Genomic DNA, 25,196 nt, shown 5'->3' on the forward strand with positions numbered 1-25,196 from the left:
ACATAGCGATAATGGATGATTTTAAATTTCCAAACCCTGATTGGGAAGCCCCTATCACAAATACAAAAGCGGAATCTAAAATGGTGGTAATGGAAAATACCTATTTTCTCACCCACTTTCAAGCTCAGCACGTGATATTGTCTGGCTAGATCTCATCTTTTTGATCAATAAAGACAATAATAAAAAAATAGACATTGATATTTTAAGCAATGATAATCAGAACATGGTAAAATTTGAGATTATCTTTGAAAACACACAAATGCTCCATCAGGTTGGATGGGAAGCGTCATTGCACAGCCGTATACCAAAATGAACAGTTATAATTTGAGAAAAGCAGGCTGTAATTGGTGTCGTTTGAGAAACATTCTGGCTCAAAATAAGTTTATTCCTAACACCAACAAAACAAAATAACTAAGAAATTGTATAAACGTGTAAAATGTATAAACAAGGACATTGTGAAAAAAGTAAAACTGAAAAGTTTGTTTAAGAAAAATAAACGACACCTAAATAATTCTGAATCCGAGGAATACTGGATACTGCAGCAAGGGATGAAAAGCATACAATGGGTCAAAATAGAAACCACAAAAAATATTGGTAGTGAAGCCAAAACAAACAATTGTAATTTTTTGAGTACTACTCTAGTAAAATTAAAATAAAAGTGAATTTAAGAAACCTCAGGGACACAAACTGAGAAATCATTGAAAAGGAAATGGAAAATTAATAGAGTAAATATTTCACCCAATTAGTTGTAAAGGAATAAGCAAATGGAGTGCCCCATGCAGAGGTTAAAACAAACAAGTTCCTAGATTTAAAAATAAAACAGTCACACATATTTCAAGCCTTCAATATGTTGAAGACTAATAAAACCTTTGGACCTTATGGGATTTTACCAATTGTATTTTAAGAAAGAAAAGACATAATTTATAAACCTTCTTTATTAGGAATATGTAGGCAGACTTTTGGAAATTAAGTACCAGAGTGCTTGAAAATTGCAAATGTGATTCCAGACTTCAAGAAGAGGGCAAAATGGATCCTGGTAATTGCAAACAAATAAGTCTTACGTCTCTGTCTTGCATAATTATGGAAACTATTAAAAGAAATAAGTTGGAAAATTACATATTTGAAAAAAAAGTATACTAAATAACAGCCAGTGTGAGTTTCTGCCAAATGAATCATTTAGATTTTTATGAACAAGCAACTGGAGTAGTTGACAAAAACAAGGTGTATGACGTACTTTACTTACACTTTCAAAAAGCCTTTAAAACAATCCCACACCAAAACTTATTTTTGAAACTAGAAAACTGGGCATCAGAAGTAACCTATAAAGCTGAATCTCAAGTTGGTTAACTGACAGGAGACAAAGAGTAAAGAAAGGAGAAGTAATCTGCATTTGGAGTGAGGTCATCAGTGGAGGTCTGTTCTTGGACCATTCCTTTTTCTGATTTGTATTAATCACATTGATTCTAGTATAGTTAGAAATTTGCAGATTAAAATAAAATTAAAGAAGTGACAGACACTAAAGAGGCGGCAAAAAGACTTGGACAAGCTTCAGAACATAGCGAAAACTTTAATATAGAAAAGTGCAAAGTGCTACATGTGAGTAACAGAAAAATCAATTTTAAATACTAGTTGGAAGGCATTCTCCCACAGGAAGCACCCTCTGAATATAATTTAAGGGTTTATATTGACAAAATATTTTCATCATCTAACCAATATTAAAAAGCAAATATTTGTAAGTATTGTAGGCATATTGTAAAAAAAATGTTGAATATACTGTAAATCAAAGTACATTCTGCTTAAAACATATAATGCATTAGTGAAACCACATCTCGAGTGTTGTTCTAGTCACCAAGCTACAAAAAAACATAGCAACACTTGAAGCAGTGCAGAAGAGAACAACCGGGTGCATCCCAGGACTTAAGGACATGTGGTATTCTGACAGACTCAGAGAATTAAAAAACTGTTTAGACTCAAAGAGAAACTGTGTGGGGACCTAATCCAGGTCTTCAAAACTCATTGATAAAAAAAAAAAAAGATCCAGCAGAATTCTTTCTGATTATGGGTGAATCATGTTCTCAAGGACACAAGTGGAAATTTAGGGAAAGTGCATTTAAAACTGAAGTCAGGAGCACTTGCACTTCTTTGTGCAAAGAGTTGTGGGAATCAGAAACAAAGTACAGTACTGTGACATGTAGTTGAAGCAGAAACCTTGACAACCTTTAGGAAATATCTGGATGAGATATTAAGACATCTTATCTATTAGCTAAAAAAAGAGCTTGATGGACTAAATGGTCTCCAATAGACATACAGTGAATCCGGAAAGTATTCACAGCACATCACTTTTTCCACATTTTGTTAAATTACAACCTTATTCCAAAATGGATTAAATTCATTTTTTTCCTCAGAATTCTACACACAACAGCCCATAATGACAACGTGAAAAAAGTTTACTTGAGAGTTTTGAAAATTTATTAAAAATAAAAAAAACTGAGAAATCACATGTGCATAAGTATTCTTAGCCTTTGCTTAATACTTTGTCGATGCACCTTTGGCAGCAATTACAGCCTCAAGTCTTTTTGAATATGATGCCAAAAGCTTGGCACACCTATCCTTGGCCAGGTTTGCCCATTCCTCTTTGCGGCACCTCTCAAGCTCCATCAGGTTGGATGGGAAGCATCGGTGCACAGCCATTTTAAGATCTCTCCAGAGATGTTCAATTGGATTCAAGTCTGGGCTCTGGCTGGGCCACTCAAGGACATTCACAAAGTTGTCCTGAAACCACTCCTTTGATATCTTGGCTGTGTGCTTAGGGTCGTTGTCCTGCTGAAAGATGAACTGTCGCCGCAGTCTGAGGTCAAGAGCGCTCTGGAGCAGGTTTTCATCCAGGATGTCTCTGTACATTGCTGCAGTCATCTTTCCCTTTATCCTGACTAGTCTCCCAGTTCCTGCCGCTGAAAAACATCCCCATAGCATGATGCTGCCACCATCATGCTTCACTGTAGGGATGGTATTGGCCTGGTGATGAGCGGTGCCTGGTTTTCTCCAAACGTGACACCTGGCATTCACACCAAAGAGTTCAATCTTTGTCTCATCAGATGAGAGAATTTTGTTTCTCATGGTCTGAGAATCCTTCAGGTGCCTTTTGGCAATCTCCAGGTGGGCTGCCATGTGCCTTTTACTAAGGAGTGGCTTCCGTCTGGCCACTCTACCATACAGGCCTGATTGGTGGATTGCTACTGAGATGGTTGTCCTTCTGGAAGGTTCTCCTCTCTCCACAGAGGACCTCTGGAGCTCTGACAGAGTGACCATCGGGTTCTTGGTCACCTCCCTGCCTAAGGCCCTTCTTCCCCGATCGCTCAGTTTAGATGGCCGGCCAGCTGTAGGAAGAGTCCTGGTGGTTTTAAACTTCTTCCACTTACGGATGATGGAGGCCACTGTGGTCATTGGGACCTTTAAAGCAGCAGAAATTTTTCTGTAACCTTCCCCAGATTTGTGTCTCGAGACAATCCTGTCTCGGAGGTCTACAGACAATTCCTTTGACTTCATGCTTGGTTTGTGCTCTGACATGAACTGTCAACTGTGGGACCTTATATAGGCAGGTGTGTGCCTTTCCAAATCATGTCCAATCAGCTGAATTTACTAGAGGTGGACTCCAATTAAGCTGCAGAAACATCTCAAGGATGCTCAGGGGAAACAGGATGCACCTGAGCTCAATTTTGAGCTTCATGGCAAAGGCTGTGAATACTTATGTACATGTGATTTCTCAGTTTTTTTATTTTTAACAAATTTGCAAAAACCTTAAGTAAACTTTTTCCATGTTGTCATTATGGGGTGTTGTGTGTAGAATTCTGAGGGAAAAAATGGAATTTAATCAATAAGGCTGTAACATAACAAAATGTGCAAAAAGTGATAGGCTGTGAATACTTTCTGGGGGCACTGTTAATAAATAAATAATGAACAGATATGTTACATTCTTATATTAAATTTAGAGTCACCAGTTCACCTAATCTGTCCATATGTTTGATGTGGAAGGAAACCACCAAACCCACTGAAATTGTATTCTAATTCTTTCAATATAGGATATGGTACAAAATTGTTAGATATAAACAGAGTAACTGTTAGGAACTGTTCTTGGTTGTTTTATAGCATTCATAGTATGTGCAGAAATCTGGGGTCATTATTCTGTCATTCCTGTCTGCCTTAAATATAGTATCACTTAAAATTCAGAAATGTAGTTTTTTTTTTTTTTTCTGATGACACCCAGATGTATTTATGAACAAATCCTAATTAAACATCTTAATCTTCAACTAACAGTTTTTAACATGAGGTAACATAGTTTCTATTTGTGAATTGGCTTCAGTATGACGATACAAAATAATGAGTATAAACAGAATCATCTATGCTCTAGAAACACAACTCTATCAAGGCACCATGTAAAATAGCAAGTGGTCATTAATTAACATGTTGTTCTATGGGATTATTGTATTACAATTATGATTGATATGAAATGGATTGCATAAGTCTCATCAGTATTTTTCTTCTTTTCAGAGATAAACAATATCAAACTTGCCACTCAAAAGCAGAAAGAAGAAGCTAAGAGGAAAAAAACCCCAGTCGTAGGTGATATGCAGCCACTAGCTGATGCTTTGCCAGAGCTGTCTCAACTGATTACAAGTAGCAGACAACATTCCCTCCAGAAAATAAGAAAAATGCAAGTATTTGGAGAGGTTTCGTTACTTTGCATTAGTATCCAAAATACTCTTTTTATAATTGCTACTTTTTCCATTTCACTGTTTTAGTAAATACAAGTATATGACTATTTTTATTTAGGGTACTGGCAGTTTCTGTTTTTTTAACCTAGGCATTAGATGCCTTCTGTAGTTCCCTATACTCGCAATGTAATGCTCCCATAATTTCAAAACTCAATACCAAGTCGATTTATGCCATAAAACTAAATTGACCCAATGTGTTTGTGTGTCTTCTTAGCTGGCTTGTCATTTTCAGATGATAAGATACCATTGTTACTGAGATTAGCTACACATTTATGTAATTGACAAATTATATTCCTTATCACACATAAACAGTAAAGGGTTATTTATCCTGGAACACATGCTAAATATTTTTGGCACCTGTTTAACTGAAGAATGGGAAAAATAAAATTAGAATACTTAGGGTTTATGTTTTCCATCCTTTTAGGCTTACATGTTTTTCTTTTATTGGCATGGCTCCAATTTTTTTATTATTATTATTTCAATGTTTGGACTAAAATTTATTGAAACTTTACAGTAAGCACTGAAATGAATTATTTTAGTTGTTTTCCGTATTATATCACCAATAGATTATTGCTGAGAATTGTTTTATTTTGAATGTCACAGTGTTTCAGAGGTTAGTGTTACTTCCTCATAGCACCAGGAGACTGTGTTTGAATCCATGAATGGGTGGAAGAGCCCAATGTCAGGAGCAAACTATAAATCAAAATTCACATTAGTTTAATTAAATGTATGTGATAAAGTGCTCTAATAAAATTCCAAAAGCATCAGCAGTAAGAAAGATTGGGAACACTTTTGGCTTAAATATGTAGTATAATTTGCAATTATAGAAATGTACCCTGTTTTGCGATTTTAAAGTAGAATAAAACTGCTTCACTTGAAGGTCCATTCCTGAAAAGATCTATTGGGGGCATCGGACCATTTCGAATGGTGATGTGAAATGTCATTATACTACAAATAAAACTCACAGTATTTTCAATTTGTAGTAACTATTTCTGAGAGTACATATACAACAGACTAGAGCCAGCAAAACTTTATCGTAAACAACTCAATCGCTGCTGGTTTGTACTGCTAATCAACAAGTCCAACGCTAAGCAGAGGTTGTATCGTTCAGATATGCATTTGATGGCAGCTGTAAACATATGGGCATATGCATATAGAAAACCCAACACACAACAGAATATCATAAAATAAAGCAAAGCTAAAAAATATCAAAGTAAAAATAACTGAGGCATTGTGGCAAGACTGAGACTGGATATTGCAGCAGTGCGCCCAGATGGTTACAGAGCCATGGGCTGCTGCACTTCCACCACACCAGGAAGTGCTGCTGGAACAGGAACCAGGTACACCTGGAGTGCTTCCAGGTGCCCATGCAGCACTTCCGCCACACCAGGAAGTGCTGCAAGGAATGTCATCAGGGAGCACCTGGGGCACATGTGAACTATAAAAGAGGGGCTGCATCACTCCACTTGAGGAGCCGGAGTCAGGAGGTAGAGGACAGAGCTTACGGGAGAGGAGTGGAGGTGGCAGAGAAGAGTAGAAGAAGGAAGAAAAAGAAGGACTGTGAGCATTATTGGGGATTTGTGCATTGTGTGGTCCTGTAAAAACAAAGGAGAAAATTAAATGTGTGTGTTTTTTGGGATTTCTGTGTGTCCTGTGTCTGTCTGTAGTTGGGCTAGTCTCCAGACTTTGTAAAGGGAACATATAAGTTGATTCTACAGTTTGTTGTATATTATAATTTTTACTTTATTGTATGTATGCGTGTATGTATTACCGATATTGTGCAAAAACTATTCTTTTGACAAACTGATATCTCTGTGAACACCAATAATGTTCTCTGCCACCAGCTCTTGCTTCAGATATAATTGTTTTAGGTGACTTTTATTGGTCTAAGAGTGTACTTTGGTTCTGGATGACTTTACCATTTGCTATATTTGAAGTATTCATCGAATGTAGGTAGCTTTTTGGGTCTACCACTGCTTACTCTGTGTTGAACTTGTTAAGCTTGAATATCTTGAAGATTTAGTTTGGTATGTTATTGTCTGCAGATTATAGCTTTCTTGGTATTTTCATTAAATTCTAGATAATTATTCCTGTTGAAAAAGGCTAAACTTAGATATGTTCTGGAAGCTCAATAAATCCTCCAAGATTTTCAGAGGTGAACTTTCTGTATTAATACTGTTGTGCTCTTCATTGTTGCAGAAGTAATAAGAACACTGATGTCCTTGTCGAAATATTTTCTCAACAAATAGCAACTAGGTGTGACTCACTATTGTAATACAGTGATCAAATGAGTAAATGGAACATTAAAACATCTTCCTCTTTCTCAAAGATTAGCTATAATTTAGAAATATAACATAGTAACTTGGAAAATCTTTTATTTGAATGGCCTGAAAAGTCTTATTATTGTATACCATTGTAAGTCCACATTTCCTCTGTAATTAGCTCATCAGTCTAAATTACATGAAAGCAAGCCCTTATTTTGATTTTCAGCGGCTGCTGAATCTCAGTGCTTATTGCAGACAAGTTCTGGAAGGCTTTCTGTGAAGCGGTGAGCTGATGCATGCTGGACTGCTCCCAGAAGTGTTTTTTACCTCCTATCAAGTCCAGAGGCTCAGAAAATATTCTTGGAAGGTGTTCTATAAATTTTGCATTTACTGAAATGTTGTCTCTGTGTCATTGTTTATAGTACTCATTTGTTTTATAAAGCCCAGTCATAACATGAGCTGTAGTAGTTAGTTTTCTGCTTATTTTTACAAAATATTTTCTTGTTACATTTTATTAAACCAAGTGCTAAACATATTTTGCCTATACTAGAAAAAAATTCAAATACGTTACTGTCAATAAAACATTCCCTTTTCATATTTGTTGTGACAATTCAGAAACTCGTAGCAGGCTTTCTTAATTAATTTTTTTTTTTTTTTTTAATTTTAAAAATGTATCTTTTGATTTTGTATGATCCCTGATTTTCTTTTTATTTCTTTGGGTGAAACTGAAAATTTGGGGCAAAACTGCCTAACCATCTAACTTTCTTTCAGGTATGTTTAAAAGTGGAAATTAAATCAAGTAGTGCTATTTGCTAGGCTTCTGCCTACAAGTAGAAATCCCTTTCATGTTTTCAATAATGTAGTTAAATAATATTATCAAATCACAGTACATAGATGGCAAAATATTTCTTGAGTCAGAATTTTTTTTTTTCATTTTTACATAGAGGCAAGAAATAAAAGGTCAAGAAAAAGCACACGTACTCTTTGGAAGTACCAGGTTTTCTGCATTAACTGTCCATACAATATGATCTGATCTTAATCTAAATCAGAAGTATACAAAAGCAAAATATTCTTATGCTAATAGCACATATGTATTTCACATGTTTATTGAACACACCCATTAAACATTCACATTGTGCTTTGGAACAAGTAAGTGAACCCTTGGATTTAATTAATGGTCTAACCTCCTTTAGCAGCAGTGACCCTCATCAAGTGCTTCTAGTAGCTGCAGATCAGACCTGCAAAATGTTCAGGAGAATTTCGGACAATTTGTTGTTATAGAACTACTTCAGTTGAAGTCATTCTATGGTTTTTCAATTGCTTTAGCGTCTGGGCTCTGACTGGGCCACTACAAAGGGTGGATTATTTTTTCTGTAGCCATTCTGTAGTAGGTTTACTTCAATGCTTATGGTCATTGTCCTGCTGCATCACCCAACCTCAGGCTACAGGATATTTTAATAAACTTGGGAATTTATTCTTCCTTCAAAGTTCATAAGTTATGCACACCCTGAAATAGCAAAGTAGCCCATATCATCAATGTACCATCATCATACTTCACCATTGAGATAATGATATAATGTTACAATGTGGTGGCCTTTTTATGCCATATGTACTGGTCCTGAACAATTCAGCTTTAATTTAATTGATTCACAAAACAATTTATCATTGGCATTGTTGTGTGTCAGGATAGTCCTTAGAAAATGTCATACATATAGTAATGTGCTTTTTGGAGAGCAGTGACTTCCTGCTTGGTGTCATGCTAGGTTTTCTGTATGGTAGACACATGAACAGAGATGTTATCCTGTTCTAATGATTTCCTTCAAGTCTTTCGATGCTACTTAAGGGTTCTTTTTTCACCTCATTCAGCATTCTTCATTGTGCCTTTTTAAGTCATCTTGTCTGGGCACCCACTTCTAGGGAGAGCAGCTACAGTACTAAATCATCTTCATTTATATGCAGTTAGTCTAACTGTGGACTAATGAATATCTAAACTCTGAATTACTTCGAAACCCTTTCCAGCCTTATGCAAGTCAACAATTAATGATGGTAGATCTTCTAAGATCTCTTTTTTGCGAAGCTCTGTTCACATCAGCAGATGTTTCTTGTAAATAGCCAACTCAAAATGTTTTGTTTTTTTTAAACTTCAGAGTATCTCAAACTTGTCCATTCTTGTTTCATTGATTGCTAAAAACTGACTCAAATTAGTTTTTGTTGAAGTCTTCATCCTTTTTCCAACCTAGACCTGTGAATGTTTGAATAATGCTTTGAATATGTACAATAGTAATACAATAATAAGTGTGTCATTACTTAAAACAGATTGTGTTTGTTCATTATTGTGACTTAGATGAAGACCAGACCATATTTTAGGACAAATGTATACATAAATGCGGTTATTTCCAGTAAGTTCACATACTTTTTCTTGCCCCTTGTAGTTAAACATACTTTGAGGTATGTTCCATACCATAATATTTTATAAGCCCTACATAATCTTGAGCAGGGTCACAGGGGACCAGAGCCAAACCTCAGCAAGCATAGGATGCAAGGCAGGAACAACACTGTTGCAGAGTGAACACAAAGGCACACTATGGCCAATTTAGCATCATCAGTCTACCTAGCTTGCAAGTCGCTGGACTGTGGGAGGAGACCCAATCAGATAAGGAAAGAATATGCAAACCTCTTGCAGGAAGGACCCAGGATGTGGACCACAGTACCCTTGCTGGCAGGCAGCATCGCTACCACTGTGCCACTGTACCACCGACAGTTATGTTTAATTTTTTTTTTTTTTTTCCTTAGAATTGATGTTGGTGAAGAAATGCATAGCACTTTTTATATTAAATGTCAATGTCAATTTATTTATATAGCACATTTAAAACAACATAGGAATGCTGTGGCCAAAGTGCTTTACAATAATAGAATAAAAGAAAACAAACAAATAACATGAATAGAAATAAAATATATGAAAATAAATAATAAATAGAAGTAATGTTACATAATCACAATGAGGAAACCATCAGTATTACTGAAGGTCACGGAATGCAAGTGAATAGAAATGAGTCTTTAATCTTGTTTTGAACAGTTCAGTTGTAGACGATTCCTTTATATGAAGAGGTAAAGAGTTCCACAGGCGAGGAGCAGCCGCTGCAAAAGCCCTATCCCCCTTGGTTTTACACTTGGTACAAGGGACAACAAGAAACAACTGACCAGAAGATCTAAGCACTCTGGAAACTGTTGTAAAACACACAATTCAGATAAATAGGCAGGAGCAAGCCCATGTAAAGATTTAAAAACTAGCAACAAGATTTTAAAATCAATTCGAAAACTGACAGACAGCCAGTGTAAAGAAGCTAAAATAGGAAAACAGAGTCATGCTTTCTTGCCCAAACTAGAAAGCGAGCAGCAGCATTCTGGACCAACTGTAACCTGTGTATCAGGGATTTGTTAATCCCAGAATACAGCGAGTTGCAGTAATTGAGGCAAGAAAAAATAAAAGCATGAGTAGCTTTCTCAAGATCCCTAGAAGATAAAAAAAGGCTTGATCTTACCTAATAGACAAAGCTAGAAAAAGCAACTCTTGACTACAGAATTTACTTGTTTCTTAAAAGAGAGGTTACTGTCAAAGATAACACCTAGATTGCAATCTTGAGGTTTGCAAAAGACAGAGAAAGAGCCAAGAAGTCCAAGACCAATTTGTGCTTTAGCTGATGGACCCACTATAAGCACCTCCGTTTTATTTTGATTCAGATCAAGAAAATTATTAGCCATTCAGGATCTTAGTTCAGAAAGACAATTGTGCAGTTGATTTATTGCAGAGTTACAGACAGGAATATAAACCTGAGTATCATCAGCATAGCAGTGAATAGAAATGTTAAATTTCCTAAAAATAGCTTCAATAGGATGAAGGTATATAGAGAATAAAATAGGACCCAAAATAGATCCCTAAGGAACACCACATTTAAGAGGAGCAGTAGACGAAAAATAGGAATTTAAAGTCACTGAAAAGTGTCTACCAGTTAAATATGACCTGAACCAGTTAAGAGCAGCCCCTTTAAGCCCAACAAGATGTTCAAGCCGCATCAGCAATATCTCATGGTCAATAGTGTCAAAGGCAGCGGACAGGTCAAGGAGGACAAGGACTGCCGCGTCACCTGAGTCAGTGATAATAGAGATGTCGTTGAATACTTTCAGGAGGGCCATTTCAACACCATGATAACACCTAAAGCCAGATTGGTAGATCTCAAATAAATTATTGGAGTTAAGGTGATCGACCAATTGATTATAAATAATTATTTCATGTTGGGAAGCCTTTCACAATCACATTGCCTTGTGAGAGGTTATACGCAGTGAGCAGCACATTTATTTGCAGTAATGCATAATCATTGTTATTTTGCATTTATTGTCATTTGCATAATTCCACACCTATTGCAAAAGACTTAAAGTTGTTGTTGCAGCACATGGTGGTTTAATCATTTGTTAATATGTGGGCCTGATTACTTACACAAACAGCATACTTCGAACATTTTCTACCCCATTTACAATAACTTTGTAAGTAATAAAAATACAGATTTTACTATATATGAAAACTTTTAAAAGGTCTGAATGTTGTACTACGCATTCTTAATAAGAAAAATGTAATGATCATACTAATATAATGCTGTCAGAATTCAGAATTTTGCAAGTAAAAAATACAAAAAGTGTTTCTTGTAGGATCAGTTTTAGATTTCATCAATGGCCAGCAAAAGTTGACATGTTGAGGAAACTAACAATTTTCTGTAAAGTGAAATTTCAAATCTTAACTTGAAACAAAATGTAAAAGGAAAATCTTACAAATGCCAGACAGCACATGAAATAGTTTTGCTTCATTTATTTATTTAAAAAAATCCAGAAATTGTTGTGTTTATATGATTATCACCATGCTGCATTATGTACTTTTTAAAATTGTCAAAACAATCAGGTAGCCTAGTTCTAAACTTGTTCAAAAATATTAAGGATTAGAGCACTTTATTAAAAAAGACAAAATGATAAAGAAGAATGGGGAAATATTGCAGTATCTGTGTGTACAAGGCCTGTCCACATTAACTGAAGGCTGTAATGGCTGCCAATGGTGCATCTACTAAATACTAACTTGATTTTGTGATTACTTAGACTATGAATTATTTTATGTTTAATAATTGTAATAAATTCAGTTCTTTTTCTAGAGGTTTGTTTTCTCTTTGACTTTATGATCAGTGTAAAAAAGCCTAGTCAAATCCACTGTGATTTACTGCTGTAAAACAATAAGACATGGAAAGGTCTAAACCGGGAAGTACATTTTTTATAGGCAAAATAAAGTCTTATAGCCATCAAAATAAATGATTCTGGAAGCCAGTTACTTTGGATTTTCAAAGATCTTTACTAGGCCTTGCTAAAAAATATAGATTATATGATTAATCATAATTTTGCATTTAAACATTTCGATATCAGAAGGTTTCTTTCTCAATTACTACTGTATATGTAGATTATTGCTTATCTTTGTTTCTGGCATCCGATCCAGTAGATGCTGGAAGCACCTGTCAAGGCTTTCTACAGAAAAAAAAACTGTACTACCTTGCTTTGAATGAGAAGGGTCTGGCTGTATGTAGGACTGCATAAAATGGTTTGTCCTCCTCAATTGAAATCATCACCTTAGAAACTTAAACCAGATGTGTGGAAATCCTATGGATTGCATTGGTAAAGAACAACAGGACAAAAGTGAAGCCATATGTAAGCTGTGCAACCCAGACGTTAATTATTGCTGTAACACAACAAATTTCAGAAATCATTCATCCCAATGTCAATAATAAACATAATCTCATTTGACATCCAAACAAGTAGAGTCTAAACAATCTCCACTGCAGATGGTGGGTAGTTCCAACCCTCCATTTAATTTGCCTCATGTCCAAAAAATAGCAATCTGTAGCAGTTTTTATCAGTAAAGATATGAAACCCTACACCGTTGTTTAAAATGAGGGCTTTCAACAGAGGATACTGGTTTTTGAACAGCAGTATGCTACATCAACCAGAAAGCAAATTTATGTAGATCTTAAGCAAAGCATTGCCACATCTCTCAGGTCAGTGGAGAGAGCAGCCTCTAAATTTGCAGCAGCTGAACATCCAGGGCAGCAGATTCCTACATGACAAATCACATGTCATTGCATTAGAAACGACGGGGCAACTGTGGAGGATGTGTTACAGACAAGTGCGCTGCATGCCAGTCACACTGGAATCAACTTTGCTGCCTACATAATATTCAGAGCTGCTGAGATAGCTGAATGTTGTTCAGAAAACCTTTCTGTCGTTTCTAATGCGCTGATCCATCGTGTGACCACATCAATGACAAGTTTGTGTGTTAGCAAGTCCAATGACTGTTGCTTCTCTTTATTCCTTGTAACAGTACAGTAAACCACGTGCTTAAGGTTTGCTACGCACCTAACCTGGTCAAGCAAGTGGGCAATTATTTGGAATTTTCAGAGCAGCCTGCAATACCAAAGTGAGCATGTGCACAAAGTAGCCGATGTTAAGTAGCATCATAAGCTGTACCACACAGATCATATTAGCAGAGTTGTCATTCACAATGTCCGGGTCTTTTTCTTTTATGTTCTATTCATCCAGCGCAGCTGTCAAGAAGCATCAGCACTAGATCCATGTTTTAAACGCTTCCTTTTTTTCTGAGGAGGAACTGTGAGGACACATTTTTAAGACTGAGTAATGTGACTGCTACAAGTGAGCAACTGATGATATGTGTAACTTATAGAAAGATGCAAGTCTTACACTGTATCTTTAATTTTGACTAATTCAGGATTATTTTAAATGCCCAATAGGGGAATACATTTGGCTAATGGCTTAGTTAAAGGGTGTCTGAATGGAGATTCATAACACATAAATAAGTTATTGAATAACATTTATTATTTAAGAAGAAGTATTTGATTATTTTATATTATTCACAAGATCATATAGATGTTTTATTTAGGAGATGCCATTTCATTGTATTAAAACAAGGAACACCCCATATGTGTGGACTCTAACGTGCTGTTAAATTATGGTCAATTTTGAATGAGAGCAGTGCTGTGAAAAAGTTGGATTTTTTTTTCTTTTTTTTTTAAAGAGCAGTACTATTTTGTTCCACATTTTTGAAATATTGATATTTAACTGTTCTTTACTAATCAACTATTTCTTCTTAAATGTAATTCCATGCTTATGCATATGTTATGAAGTCACTATGTAGACATCTTTCAGATAAAATATTACTGAAATTTGTCACATTATATTAATGTTCTCTATGCATGGCTAAGTAATCTCTAAAAAATTCACCACTTCAAATATATCAGTTTATCATAATTCAGTCAAGAAAAAATTGATATCGAATTGAATCAGGGCATTGTGAATCAAATCAGGACATCAGTGCCAATGCCCAGCCCTAGTCTTTTAAATGATGCACAAATACTTAAACTGGTCCTTGTGTAGTATACAAAAATTGACCCAGTCCTACTATATGAAAATGTGGGTAACATTAGTAATTAGGGAATGCTTACTCCTTTTTGTATAAAGATTAAAAAAAAATATGTGAGTTAAAAGTAATAGTGTTACCTCAAAACCCAGCACAGGGTATTGCTTGTTTAGACTTTGTTTTCTAACAATGATAGAGTAAGGTTTTTAGAAGCGATTGATCCTTTAACCAGCTGTTCACTGTGTGGTTAGGCACAATTGCAAACAACAACAAAGCTTTATTATTTGCATAAAGAAGACATCTTGTGTACAGAATACTAATAGAAAGTGGACAATAGGAAAATAAAACATTTTACTTTAAGTAATAGGTGTTGTCAATGTGGGGATCTCCTGATCCTAACTCGAAATATATTTTGTCCACAAATACAATGATTCTTCTACAGAAATATAAAAAAACATAATAATTGTCATCTAAAGTTTTATTGTAAACTTCATATAAGAATTAGAAAAACACAAGAGGTACTGAAAAAATATTTTTGTGGTACAGTGAACATTTTCCAGTACTTCTCCAAATAAAAGATAGTAAAAGACAACTTAAAAAGCCCATGAGATAAACACAGAAAAAAATAAGCAGAAATTTACTAAAATACTTTACTTAAGTACAGGTATTTATAAATCAAAACACAGGTGGAATGCTTTACGGAGAAGTAAAAATGAGCTCTGCGTTTAAATGTTTAACATTGAAAAATAAAATTGACTCTTTTGTAACTGTTCAGCAAACATATATTCCTGTGATTGTCTCAAATTTGGAAAGTACATGATACCAGAAAGGTTGCAAAGACACCACCAGTTCTCAAGAAGAAACACACAATGGTTCCCAGTAGTTATAGACAAATAAGTTTACTTATGTCCTGTGTATTATTATGGAAACTATAAACCGAAATAAAACAGAAAACTGCTTATATAAAAATAATATACTAAAAAACAGGGAAATTATTTTATTTAATAGGCAATGTGGATAGTTGACAAAAGCAAAACATAACAGAATTTGCCGAGAGTTTCAAAAATCCTTTGATATAGTTTGGTGTAGAGAGTAATTTGGGAGTCATTTGCATCCAATGTAACTTAACAAACTGGAATTCATTTGTAGACAGAATGAAGATAAGAGTAGAATGCTCCACAAGGAATAAAAGCAACATTTTGTTGAACTGGGAGCATTGACAGCTTTTCAAAAGTGGATGTGATTCTGGGACAAATTAACTTTTAGATAGCTTCACAGGATTTATGGAAAAAATTGTATTATTTTATTAAGCAAGTTTCTAATGTTCTTACATTGCACGCATGCATCTTTCTTGTGTATTTAAAGAGGTACATTAATGTCTAATTCTTTCCACGCTTATATGTGAAAAACAGTTACTTTATGATACGGTTTAATTTTTAAGTAATTATATATCATATATAAAATACTTTGAGCTGGAATTCTCAGGAAAAAATGTTTTAGGGAAATTAAATTGATGTGACTTCACAAGCATTAGCAAACTCATACCTGTGGATGCAATGCAAAGTCAATGTGACATTTATGTAAAAGTGCACTGTCTCATCTTAAGAATATTTTGCTCAGAGGTGACTTAATGACTCAGGGATGCAGATGACTTGTGGTTTTTCTTTTTAGATGTTTACAGTGAAACCTAAGGGAATATTTTGGGTTGAGAGTGAGCTCATAACTATAGATTGTAAATGAGATTTATCGTTTTGAGTTCAGTTGTTTGTCAGTTGCCCTTTCATATTATTCTTTACTTGTTGAACTCTTTACAATATTAGTATACATTATGCAAAATAAAAAAGGTAAATAGAATGAATGCAGGCAGCACTTGATTGTTACTGCACATCAAAATATTTTCTTTTAGATAAAGCTAAAAACATTTGAAGCTTGTGTGATTCCTATTGACCAATACTATTTTGTAATTTTGTTGTTGCTGCTGTTAAAAGTATTTAAAATAATCATTAATCTGTTTTACACAGCTCTACCAGGAGGCTTTGAAAATTTCAGTGTATGTTGTGTAAAATGAAAGTTTCCTAGCAGCTCCAAGGGAATATAATAAAAATGTCAAAGCTGAAAATTTTCTTTATTTTTGACAACATAGAAAAAATCATCCTTTATAAAAATGATAAGATTGAATAGTCATGCTGCACAATGATAAAACAAATGTGAGTGAACAAGCATACACATTTGAGGTCTGCAGTCTTTTGTGCATTGGTGATAATGGAATTTAAATTTATAGATGCATTAGCATTTAAAAGTTTGAAATCACCCACAAGTTTTAATGTTCTAGATTGAAATTGATACTTAAGAAATTACTAATGTAAATATCTGTTACATCTTGAAATAACAGATTCACACACACATATATATATATATATATATATACTAATAAAAGGCAAAGCCCTCACTCACTCACTCACTCACTGACTCATCACTAATTCTCCAACTTCCCGTGTGGGTGGAAGGCTGAAATTTGGCAGGTTCATTCCTTACAGCTTCCTTACAAAAGTTGGGCAGGTTTTATATCGAAATTCTACGCGTAATGGTCATAACTGGAAGCAGTTTTTCTCCATTTACTGTAATGGAGATGAGCTTCAACGCCGTGGGGCGGAGTTTCGTGTGACATCATCACGCCTCCCACGTAATCACGCAGTACATAGAAAACCAGGAAGAGCTCAAAAAAGCGCTTAAGAAAACATGCATTATATAATTGAGAAGGCAGCGAAATAATAAGAAGCGGCGAGTGACATATACAACCATATTCATGAGTTCTGCTACTGAAACAAAGCACGATGTAAACCTACACTTTAAATTAAGTTCATAGACAGGCTGCGCTGGCGTTTGTAATTTAGTGCCTGCCCATATAAGGCCGTCCGTCAGTGGCAATCCAATAGCAAACTGCCACGGGTAAATATTCACGGGTGAAGGACTGTGCTTATGGAGAGGAAGATGAGATGGTCAGGGTGGTGTTTGACACAAACTCAGCGAAACTGCGAGAGAAAGTTTTAAGTGCCAGGACTAAGGTAACATTAAATACAGCCACGGACATAGCACGAGATGGCACCAGCACAGCTGGGAACCTTCGATGCATGTACACCGAGCGCTCACGTGAACTGACGCAGTGCACAGATAAAAGGCAACAGTTCCAAAGCGCTGAACAAAACCGAATTACACAATTGAAAAGGCAGCAAAAATATGAAGCGTCTGATAAGCATATTCATAAATCCAGCTACTGCGGAAACAAAGCACACGGTGGAAAAAGTCAATGTCCCGCTAAAGGAAGACAGTGTAAAAAAAACCCGTGCATGCAGTGTGTCAGGTCTCAGATAAAGAAGAAGACGAGCTGTTTATTGATGCAGTAAGAAACGAATCGATGAATGAAACCTGTCATCTTTACAGCGATTGACAAACACGGAATGTAACTTGAACACAACACATCCTACAAATACGAACCTGATTGAAAGAAATAATGATAATCAAATCCTTGATGACAGCAACACTCAGTAACACTCACAAAACAAATACTGTATATTGACAGTCATGTTACGTTATTTTTAAAATGTTCCCTTTTCTTTTCTACCTTTTTAACACACTACTTCTCCTGCGATACTGGGTATATATATATATATATATATATATATATATATATATATCCCGCTCTACATACTCGAATAATGGATACTTTATTCGCCATCAATGATTGTTTTTGTAAAGCCATACTCAGTGTATTCATTAGATGAGCGGTAAAAAGTAAGAGCGAGGGAGGATGACTCATTGAGGCATGCAGGCTGTAGTCTTGGCGTCAACTCTATCTGAATTGCGATCACATTTGAAAAACATATCTTTTCAAGTTCTATTTAGTCCATATGTGTCAAACTCAAGGGCACGGGCCACATCCGCCCGCGTGTAATTATATCCGCCCGCGAGATCATTTTATATACTGTATTATTGTTATTAAAGCCGGGTATATGAAGCGCTGGTAACACAATAAACTACAGATCCCATAATGCAGCGCTTCAGCTGCCTTGCATCAGGGTAACCTGAATGCAATTCAGAAGATACAGAAAACAGCATAATTAAATAAGAATCTGACACTTCAGCGGACGTTTTAACCCGTGCACAATCACAAAGTGATTTCAAGTGAAGCTGCTTTTATGGGAGACACAAATGCACCAGTTCACCTTGCCCCACTTTCCCTGTTGCCAAGTACTGTTAAACCAAGTCGTCACTACGGTGTTCCCAAATCGCACTTTGCTGATAAACTGAGCGCACTGCGCACTGAGTTTGCACGCGCTTTGGTGACTTTGATGAACAAAAAAAGTCCGTCTACATGCGGCTCGAACCTTGTGCATGTTTGGTAGCACATATCTGTGTGAGAAGCTCTTCTCAGTGATAAAGACTAACAAAACAGCACACAGGAGTCGCCTCACTGATGAGCACCTGCAATCCATCCTGAGAATCTCCACAACACAGAACCTCACAGCAAACAGAAACGAACCTGTGGCCAAAAAGATGCCAGGAGTCCAGCTCTAAAATGACATATGAGCAAAGACAACTGAATGATTTGATTTGTTATTGTATAAGAGCGGAGTCAACTGTTTTAACAAACAGCGTATACTGATAAATAGCTGTGTGTGTATATATGTAGATATGTATGTATATGTATATATATGTTTATATGTGTGTGTGTATATATGTATATATATATATATATATATATGTTTATGTGTGTGTGTGTAAATATATATATATATATGACAACAACACTCATCACTCACAACAGTGACAAAACAATTACATTGACAATCAGGTTACGTTATTTTCAAAATGTTTCCTTTTCTTTTCATTGCTTCTTTAACATACTACTTCTCCGCTGAGCTGGTATTTTGCTAGTATATATATATATATATATATATATATATATATATATATATATATATATACACACAGTGGGATGCAAAAGTTTGGGCAACCTTGTTAATAGTCATTATTTTCCTGTATAAATCGTTGTTTGTTACAATAAAAAATGCCAGTTAAATATATCATATAGGAGACACAAACAGTGATATTTGAGAAGTGAAATGAAGTTTATTGGATTTACAGAAAGTGTGCAATAATTGTTCAAACAAAATCAGGCAGGTGCATAAATTTGGGCACCACAAAAAAGAAATGAAATCAATATTTAGTAGATCCGCCTTTTGCAGAAATTACAGCCTTCCTGTAGGTTCCAATGAGAGTCTGGATTGTGGTTGAAGGTATTTTCGACCATTCCTCTTTACAAAACATCTCTAGTTCATTCAGGTTTGATGGCTTCCGAGCATGGACAGCTCTCTTTAACTCACACCACAGATTTTCAATTATATTCAGGTCTGGGGACTGAGATGGCCATTCCAGAACATTGTACTTGTTCCTCTGCATGAATGCCTTAGTGGATTTTGAGCAGTGTTTCGGGTCGTTGTCTTGTTGAAAGATCCAGCCCGGCGCAGCTTCAGCTTTGTCACTGATTCCTGGACATTGGTCTCCAGAATCTGCTGATACTGAGTGGAATCCATGCGTCCCTCAACTTTGACAAGATTCCCAGTCCCTGCACTGGCCACACAGCCCCACAGCATGATGGAACCACCACCATATTTTACTGTAGGTAGCAGGTGTTTCTCTTGGAATGCTGTGTTCTTTTTCCTCCATGCATAACGCCCCTTGTTATGCCCAAATAACTCAATTTTAGTTTCATCAGTCCACAGCACCTTATTCCAAAATGAAGCTGGCTTTTCCAAATGTGCTTGAGCATACCTCAAGCGGCTCTGTTTGTGCTGTGGGCGGAGAAAAGGCTTCCTCTGCATCACTCTCGCATACAGCATCTCCTTGTGTAAAGTGCCGAATGGTTGAACGATGCACAGTGACTCCATCTGCTGCAAGATGATGTTGTAGGTCTTTGGTGCTGGTCTGTGGGTTGATTCTGACTGTTCTCACCATTCGTCGCTTCTGTCTATCCGAAATCTTTCTTGGTTTGCCACTTCGAGCCTTAACTTGAACTGAGCCTGTGGTCTTCCATTTCCTCAATATGTTCCTAACTGTGGAAACAGACAGCTTAAATCTCTGGGACAGCTTTCTGTATCCTTCCCCTAAACCATGATGGTGAACAATCTTTGTCTTCAGGTTATTTGAGAGTTGTTTTGTGACCCCCATGTTGCTACTCTTCACAGAAAATTAAAGGAGGAGGGAAACTTACAATTGACCCCCTTAAATACTCTTTCTCATTATAGGATTCACCTGTGTATGTAGGTCAGGGGTCACTGAGCTTACCAAGCCAATTTGAGTTCCAATAATTAGTTCTAAAAGTTTTGGAATCAATAAAATGACAACGGTGCCCAAATTTATGCACCTGCCTGATTTTGTTTGAACAATTATTGCACACTTTCTGTAAATCCAATAAACTTCATTTCACTTCTCAAATATCACTGTGTGTGTCTCCTATATGATATATTTAACTGACATTTTTATAGTTTATAGTATACAGGAAAATAATGACTATTAACAAGGTTGCCCAAACCTTTGCATCCCATTGCGTGTGTGTGTGGTATATATATATATATATATATATATATATATATATATATATATATATATATATATATATATATATATATATATATATTTATATTTATTTATATATATATAATATATATATATGAAATCCTCCTGGATATCTATACTGATATAGACTGGGTAATGTGTTAGGAACGAAAGGATGCCACATCGTTTGATGGAAATGAAAATGATCAACCTACAGAGCCCTGAATTCAAAGACGCCCAAAAATCAGAGTGAAAAAATTATGTGGCAGGCTAGTCCATTTTGCCAAAATTTAATTGCAGCAACTCAAAATTGTAAGCAGCACTTTGTATGGCCCCTGTGTTCTTGTATACATGCCTGAAAACATCGGTGCATGCTTCTAATGAGATGACAGATGGTGTTGTGGGGGATCTCCTCCCAGATCTGGACCAGGGCATCACTGAGCTCCTGGACAGTCTGAGGTGCAACCTGGTGGCATTGGATGGACCAAAACATAATGTCCCAGAGGTGTTCTATTGGATTTAGGTCAGGAAAGTGTGGTGGCCAGTCTATGGTATCAATTCCTTCATCCTCCAGGAACTGCCTGCATACTCTCACCACATGAGGCCAGGAATTGTCGTGCACCAGGAGCCACTGTACCAGCATAGGGTCTGACAATGGGTCCAAGGATTTCATCCTGATACCTAATGGCAGCCAAGGTGCCTTTTTCAAGCCTGTAGCGGTCTGTGTGACCCTCCATGGATATGTCTCCCCAGACAATCATTAACCCACCACCAAACTACTCATGCTGAATGAGGTTACAGGCAGCATAATGTTCTCCATGGTTTCTCCAGACCCTTTCACTTCTGTCACGTGCTCAGGGTGAACCTGCTCTCATCTGTAAAAGCACAGGGCACCAGTGGTGCATCTGCCAATTCTGGTATTCTATGGCGAATGCCAATCGAGCTGCATGCTGCTGGGCAGTGAGCTCAGGGCCCATTAGAGGACATGGGGCCCTTGGGTCACCCTCATGAAGTCTTTCTGGTTGTTTGGTCAGAGACATTCACACCAGTGTCCTGCTGGAGGTCATTTTGTAGGGCTCTGGCAGTGCTCATCCTGTTCCTCCTTGCCCAAAGGAGCAGATACTGGTCCTGCTGATGGGTTATGGACCTTCTATGGCCCTCTCCAGCTCTCCTAGAGTAACTGCTTGTCTCCTAGAATCTCCTCCATGCCCTTGAGACAGTGCAGGGAGACACAGCAAACCTTCTGGCAATGACACTGACAATGACAATGATCTGCCATCCTGGAGAAGTTGGACAACCTGTGCAACCTCTGTAGGGTCCAGGTATCGCCTCCTGCTACCAGTAGTGACACTGACTGTAGCCAAATGCAAAACTAGTGAAGAAACAGTCAGAAAAGATGAGGAGGGAAAAATGTCAGTGGCCTCCACCTGTTAAACCATTCCTGTTTTGGGGGTCATCTCATTGTTGCCCCTCTAGTGCATCTGTTGTTAATTTCATTAACACCACAGCAGCTGAAACTGATTAACAACCCCCCCTCTGCTACTTAATTGACCAGATTAATATCCCATAAGTTTCATTGACTTTATGCTATACTCTGATTAAAAAGTGTTCCTTTAATTCTTTTGAACAGTATATATATATATATATATATATATATATATATATATATATATATAGTGTGTATATATATATATATATATATATATATATATATATATATATATATATATATATATATATATATATATATATATATATATATATATAGTGTGTGTATATGTGTATATATATATATATATATATAGTGTGTATATATATATATATATATATATATATATATATATGTATATATATATATATATGTGTATATATATATATATATAGTATATATAATTTTTTTTTTTTAATTCACATATATGACTATAACCCACATTTTCAGCAGCCATTATTCCTGTGTCTTAATGGTACATTTATCTTAACTCACCATTAATTAGTCATTTTTAAATTATAATTGGTTACTATAGAAAAACCTTTTAAAATGTGTCAGCAGAGTTGTAACCTCTTTTTCTATTCAACAAACTAAGGTTCTACCATTGTTGAAGTTCAATTCTAGGTATAAACATGGTCAAAATGAGTAGCTTTGTCAAGAAATACTGTAGTCTATTGTTATTTTCAAAAATGAAAGTTATTTGATGCAACAGATTGCTAAGAAACTAAAGATTTCACACAAAGGTGTCCACTTCTCTCTTCTCACTTCTCCAGATGCACACCTGAACAAGATGATTAGCACATCAGAGTGTGCTGTTTGAGAAACAGATACCATACAAACTCTTAGTTCATTGCTTCCTTAAACACTACACAGAAAATACCAGTGTCATCTACAGCAGTGATAAGAAGAGGTTAAAATGGGCAAAATAACACAAACACCGGGTAGTATGTTTCCAAATGTTTTGGATCAAATTAATGGTACCCTGATAAAAAAAAAGTATCCTTTTGTCTAAAAAAACATTTCTGAGTGATTCCAAACTTTTGAACACTAATGCATGCTTGCCCAAAACTTTTGCAGCACTTTTTATGCTTAAAATGAACACAAAACATCTTCTGATTGTGTAATGTGCTTCATGGAGCAATCCATTTCCTGCTGCATGTGCCATTGGTTCTAAAATGATATCTGGCAATGGTGTGTGTTTTGAAGAACAAACTGTTATTAGAAAATGTCTATAGAGATGATGCTTTTGATAAAGATACTGTTGCTGTGCTTCATGAGTTATGGGTTCTGAGGAAGGCCAAGGGGTTTATGAGGGGTGGTCCCTGTGTGCTGGAATGGATATTTTCTCTTATTTATCACTGTAGCAAGCATTTTGAAGTTAAAGTTGATTATTGTAAAGGAAATTAGGTTATATGTTTACCATGCTATCATGATGTTGTATTTGATTTGTGTGTTTTTAAATTTTTAAGCAATGTAAAGAAGAAGCCAGATCCCATAGACTTCAGTCAAATGAAACCAGCACAGAAGCGCAAGTTTTTGTGAGTACCTTTTCTTGCCATTTATAATCATCATTATTGGTAACTTATTTAATTGTCTAAATGCTAACCTTATTCTTTTTACCTTTGGCCTGCTGTATTTTGATAATTGCCTACAGTCTTATTTAATTAGAGACTGTTTTTAGACTTTTATCAGGCATGGGCACATGAGATTGCCTCTTCTTAAGACACAATGCTTTAATCCTCTTATTCTTCAAATATTACAAGATATCCTGCATTTGAATGCTCCTAGTAAGACCTTTTACAGTATTGAACACAATATCCTTTCAAAACAACATCCTTTAAAAGACTCAAAAGAAGTGGACATAGTATGACAAGGCTACAGGCTACAGCAAATGAAGATACAGACATAGACCCTGATTTTCCTGGTGCTATAGTTGTAGAAGCTTTATATTTGGCAGTGGCAGGGCTGGAAATGAAAACTTTCCATATTCAGTTCTCAAAGACTTGTTTCACAAATAATTCTGTAACTAGAACACTACACAAAACTACTTATGGGAAATAATGACAGATAAGAGAGAGGTTTTAAATGATATTAGGAAGAAACTTTAGGACAAGGTAAAAAGCTTAGGTAAGCGCTCCAAGCTTTGGGGAACAGTAAAATTGATAGTAAAATAAGTGCTTGTTGCTCGCAATGTGAAAACAACTTCCCACATTAAACAGTTTGAACAAATGATGATTACCCCTTGATCAAATGCAACTCCCTTTAAAAAATAAAAAGAACAAACTAAAATAAAATAAATTAATTGGTTGTGGAGGATGGCCGGCTGTTTATCCCGGCCAATACCCCCAAGCCGCCAGGTGGAGCCCTCCTTGCAGCATGGAGGTCCCCAGAAGACCAGCAGGGCATCATGGACAATGGAGTTTTTATGCACCGCCCTGCTGGATGCCATGGGGGCCACGAGAGGGAGCTGCAGGGAGGACCAAAGAGTTCTTCGTGCCCTATGACCCGGAAGTTCGTCATAGGAAGAGCGACGGGCTTCCGGGGTGAGAAAAAGCATTGTTTACCCTGACCCGGAAGGAATAAGGACTTGTGGA

General features: G+C 36.2%; 1 protein-coding gene across 1 annotated transcript in view; it reads left to right on the forward strand.

The window, feature by feature from the left end:
* Window positions 1-25,196, forward strand: part of fam207a (family with sequence similarity 207 member A) — a 121,320-nt gene that overhangs the window by 64,388 nt on the left and 31,736 nt on the right. The window contains exons 5-6 of the mRNA XM_039755062.1: window positions 4,549-4,711; window positions 24,072-24,140. Of these exons, the coding sequence (XP_039610996.1) occupies window positions 4,549-4,711; window positions 24,072-24,140 (232 nt within the window). The remainder of the gene's footprint in view (window positions 1-4,548; window positions 4,712-24,071; window positions 24,141-25,196) is intronic.

This window comes from Polypterus senegalus, chromosome 6 (assembly GCF_016835505.1).
Source record: "Polypterus senegalus isolate Bchr_013 chromosome 6, ASM1683550v1, whole genome shotgun sequence".
NCBI lineage: Eukaryota > Metazoa > Chordata > Cladistia > Polypteriformes > Polypteridae > Polypterus > Polypterus senegalus.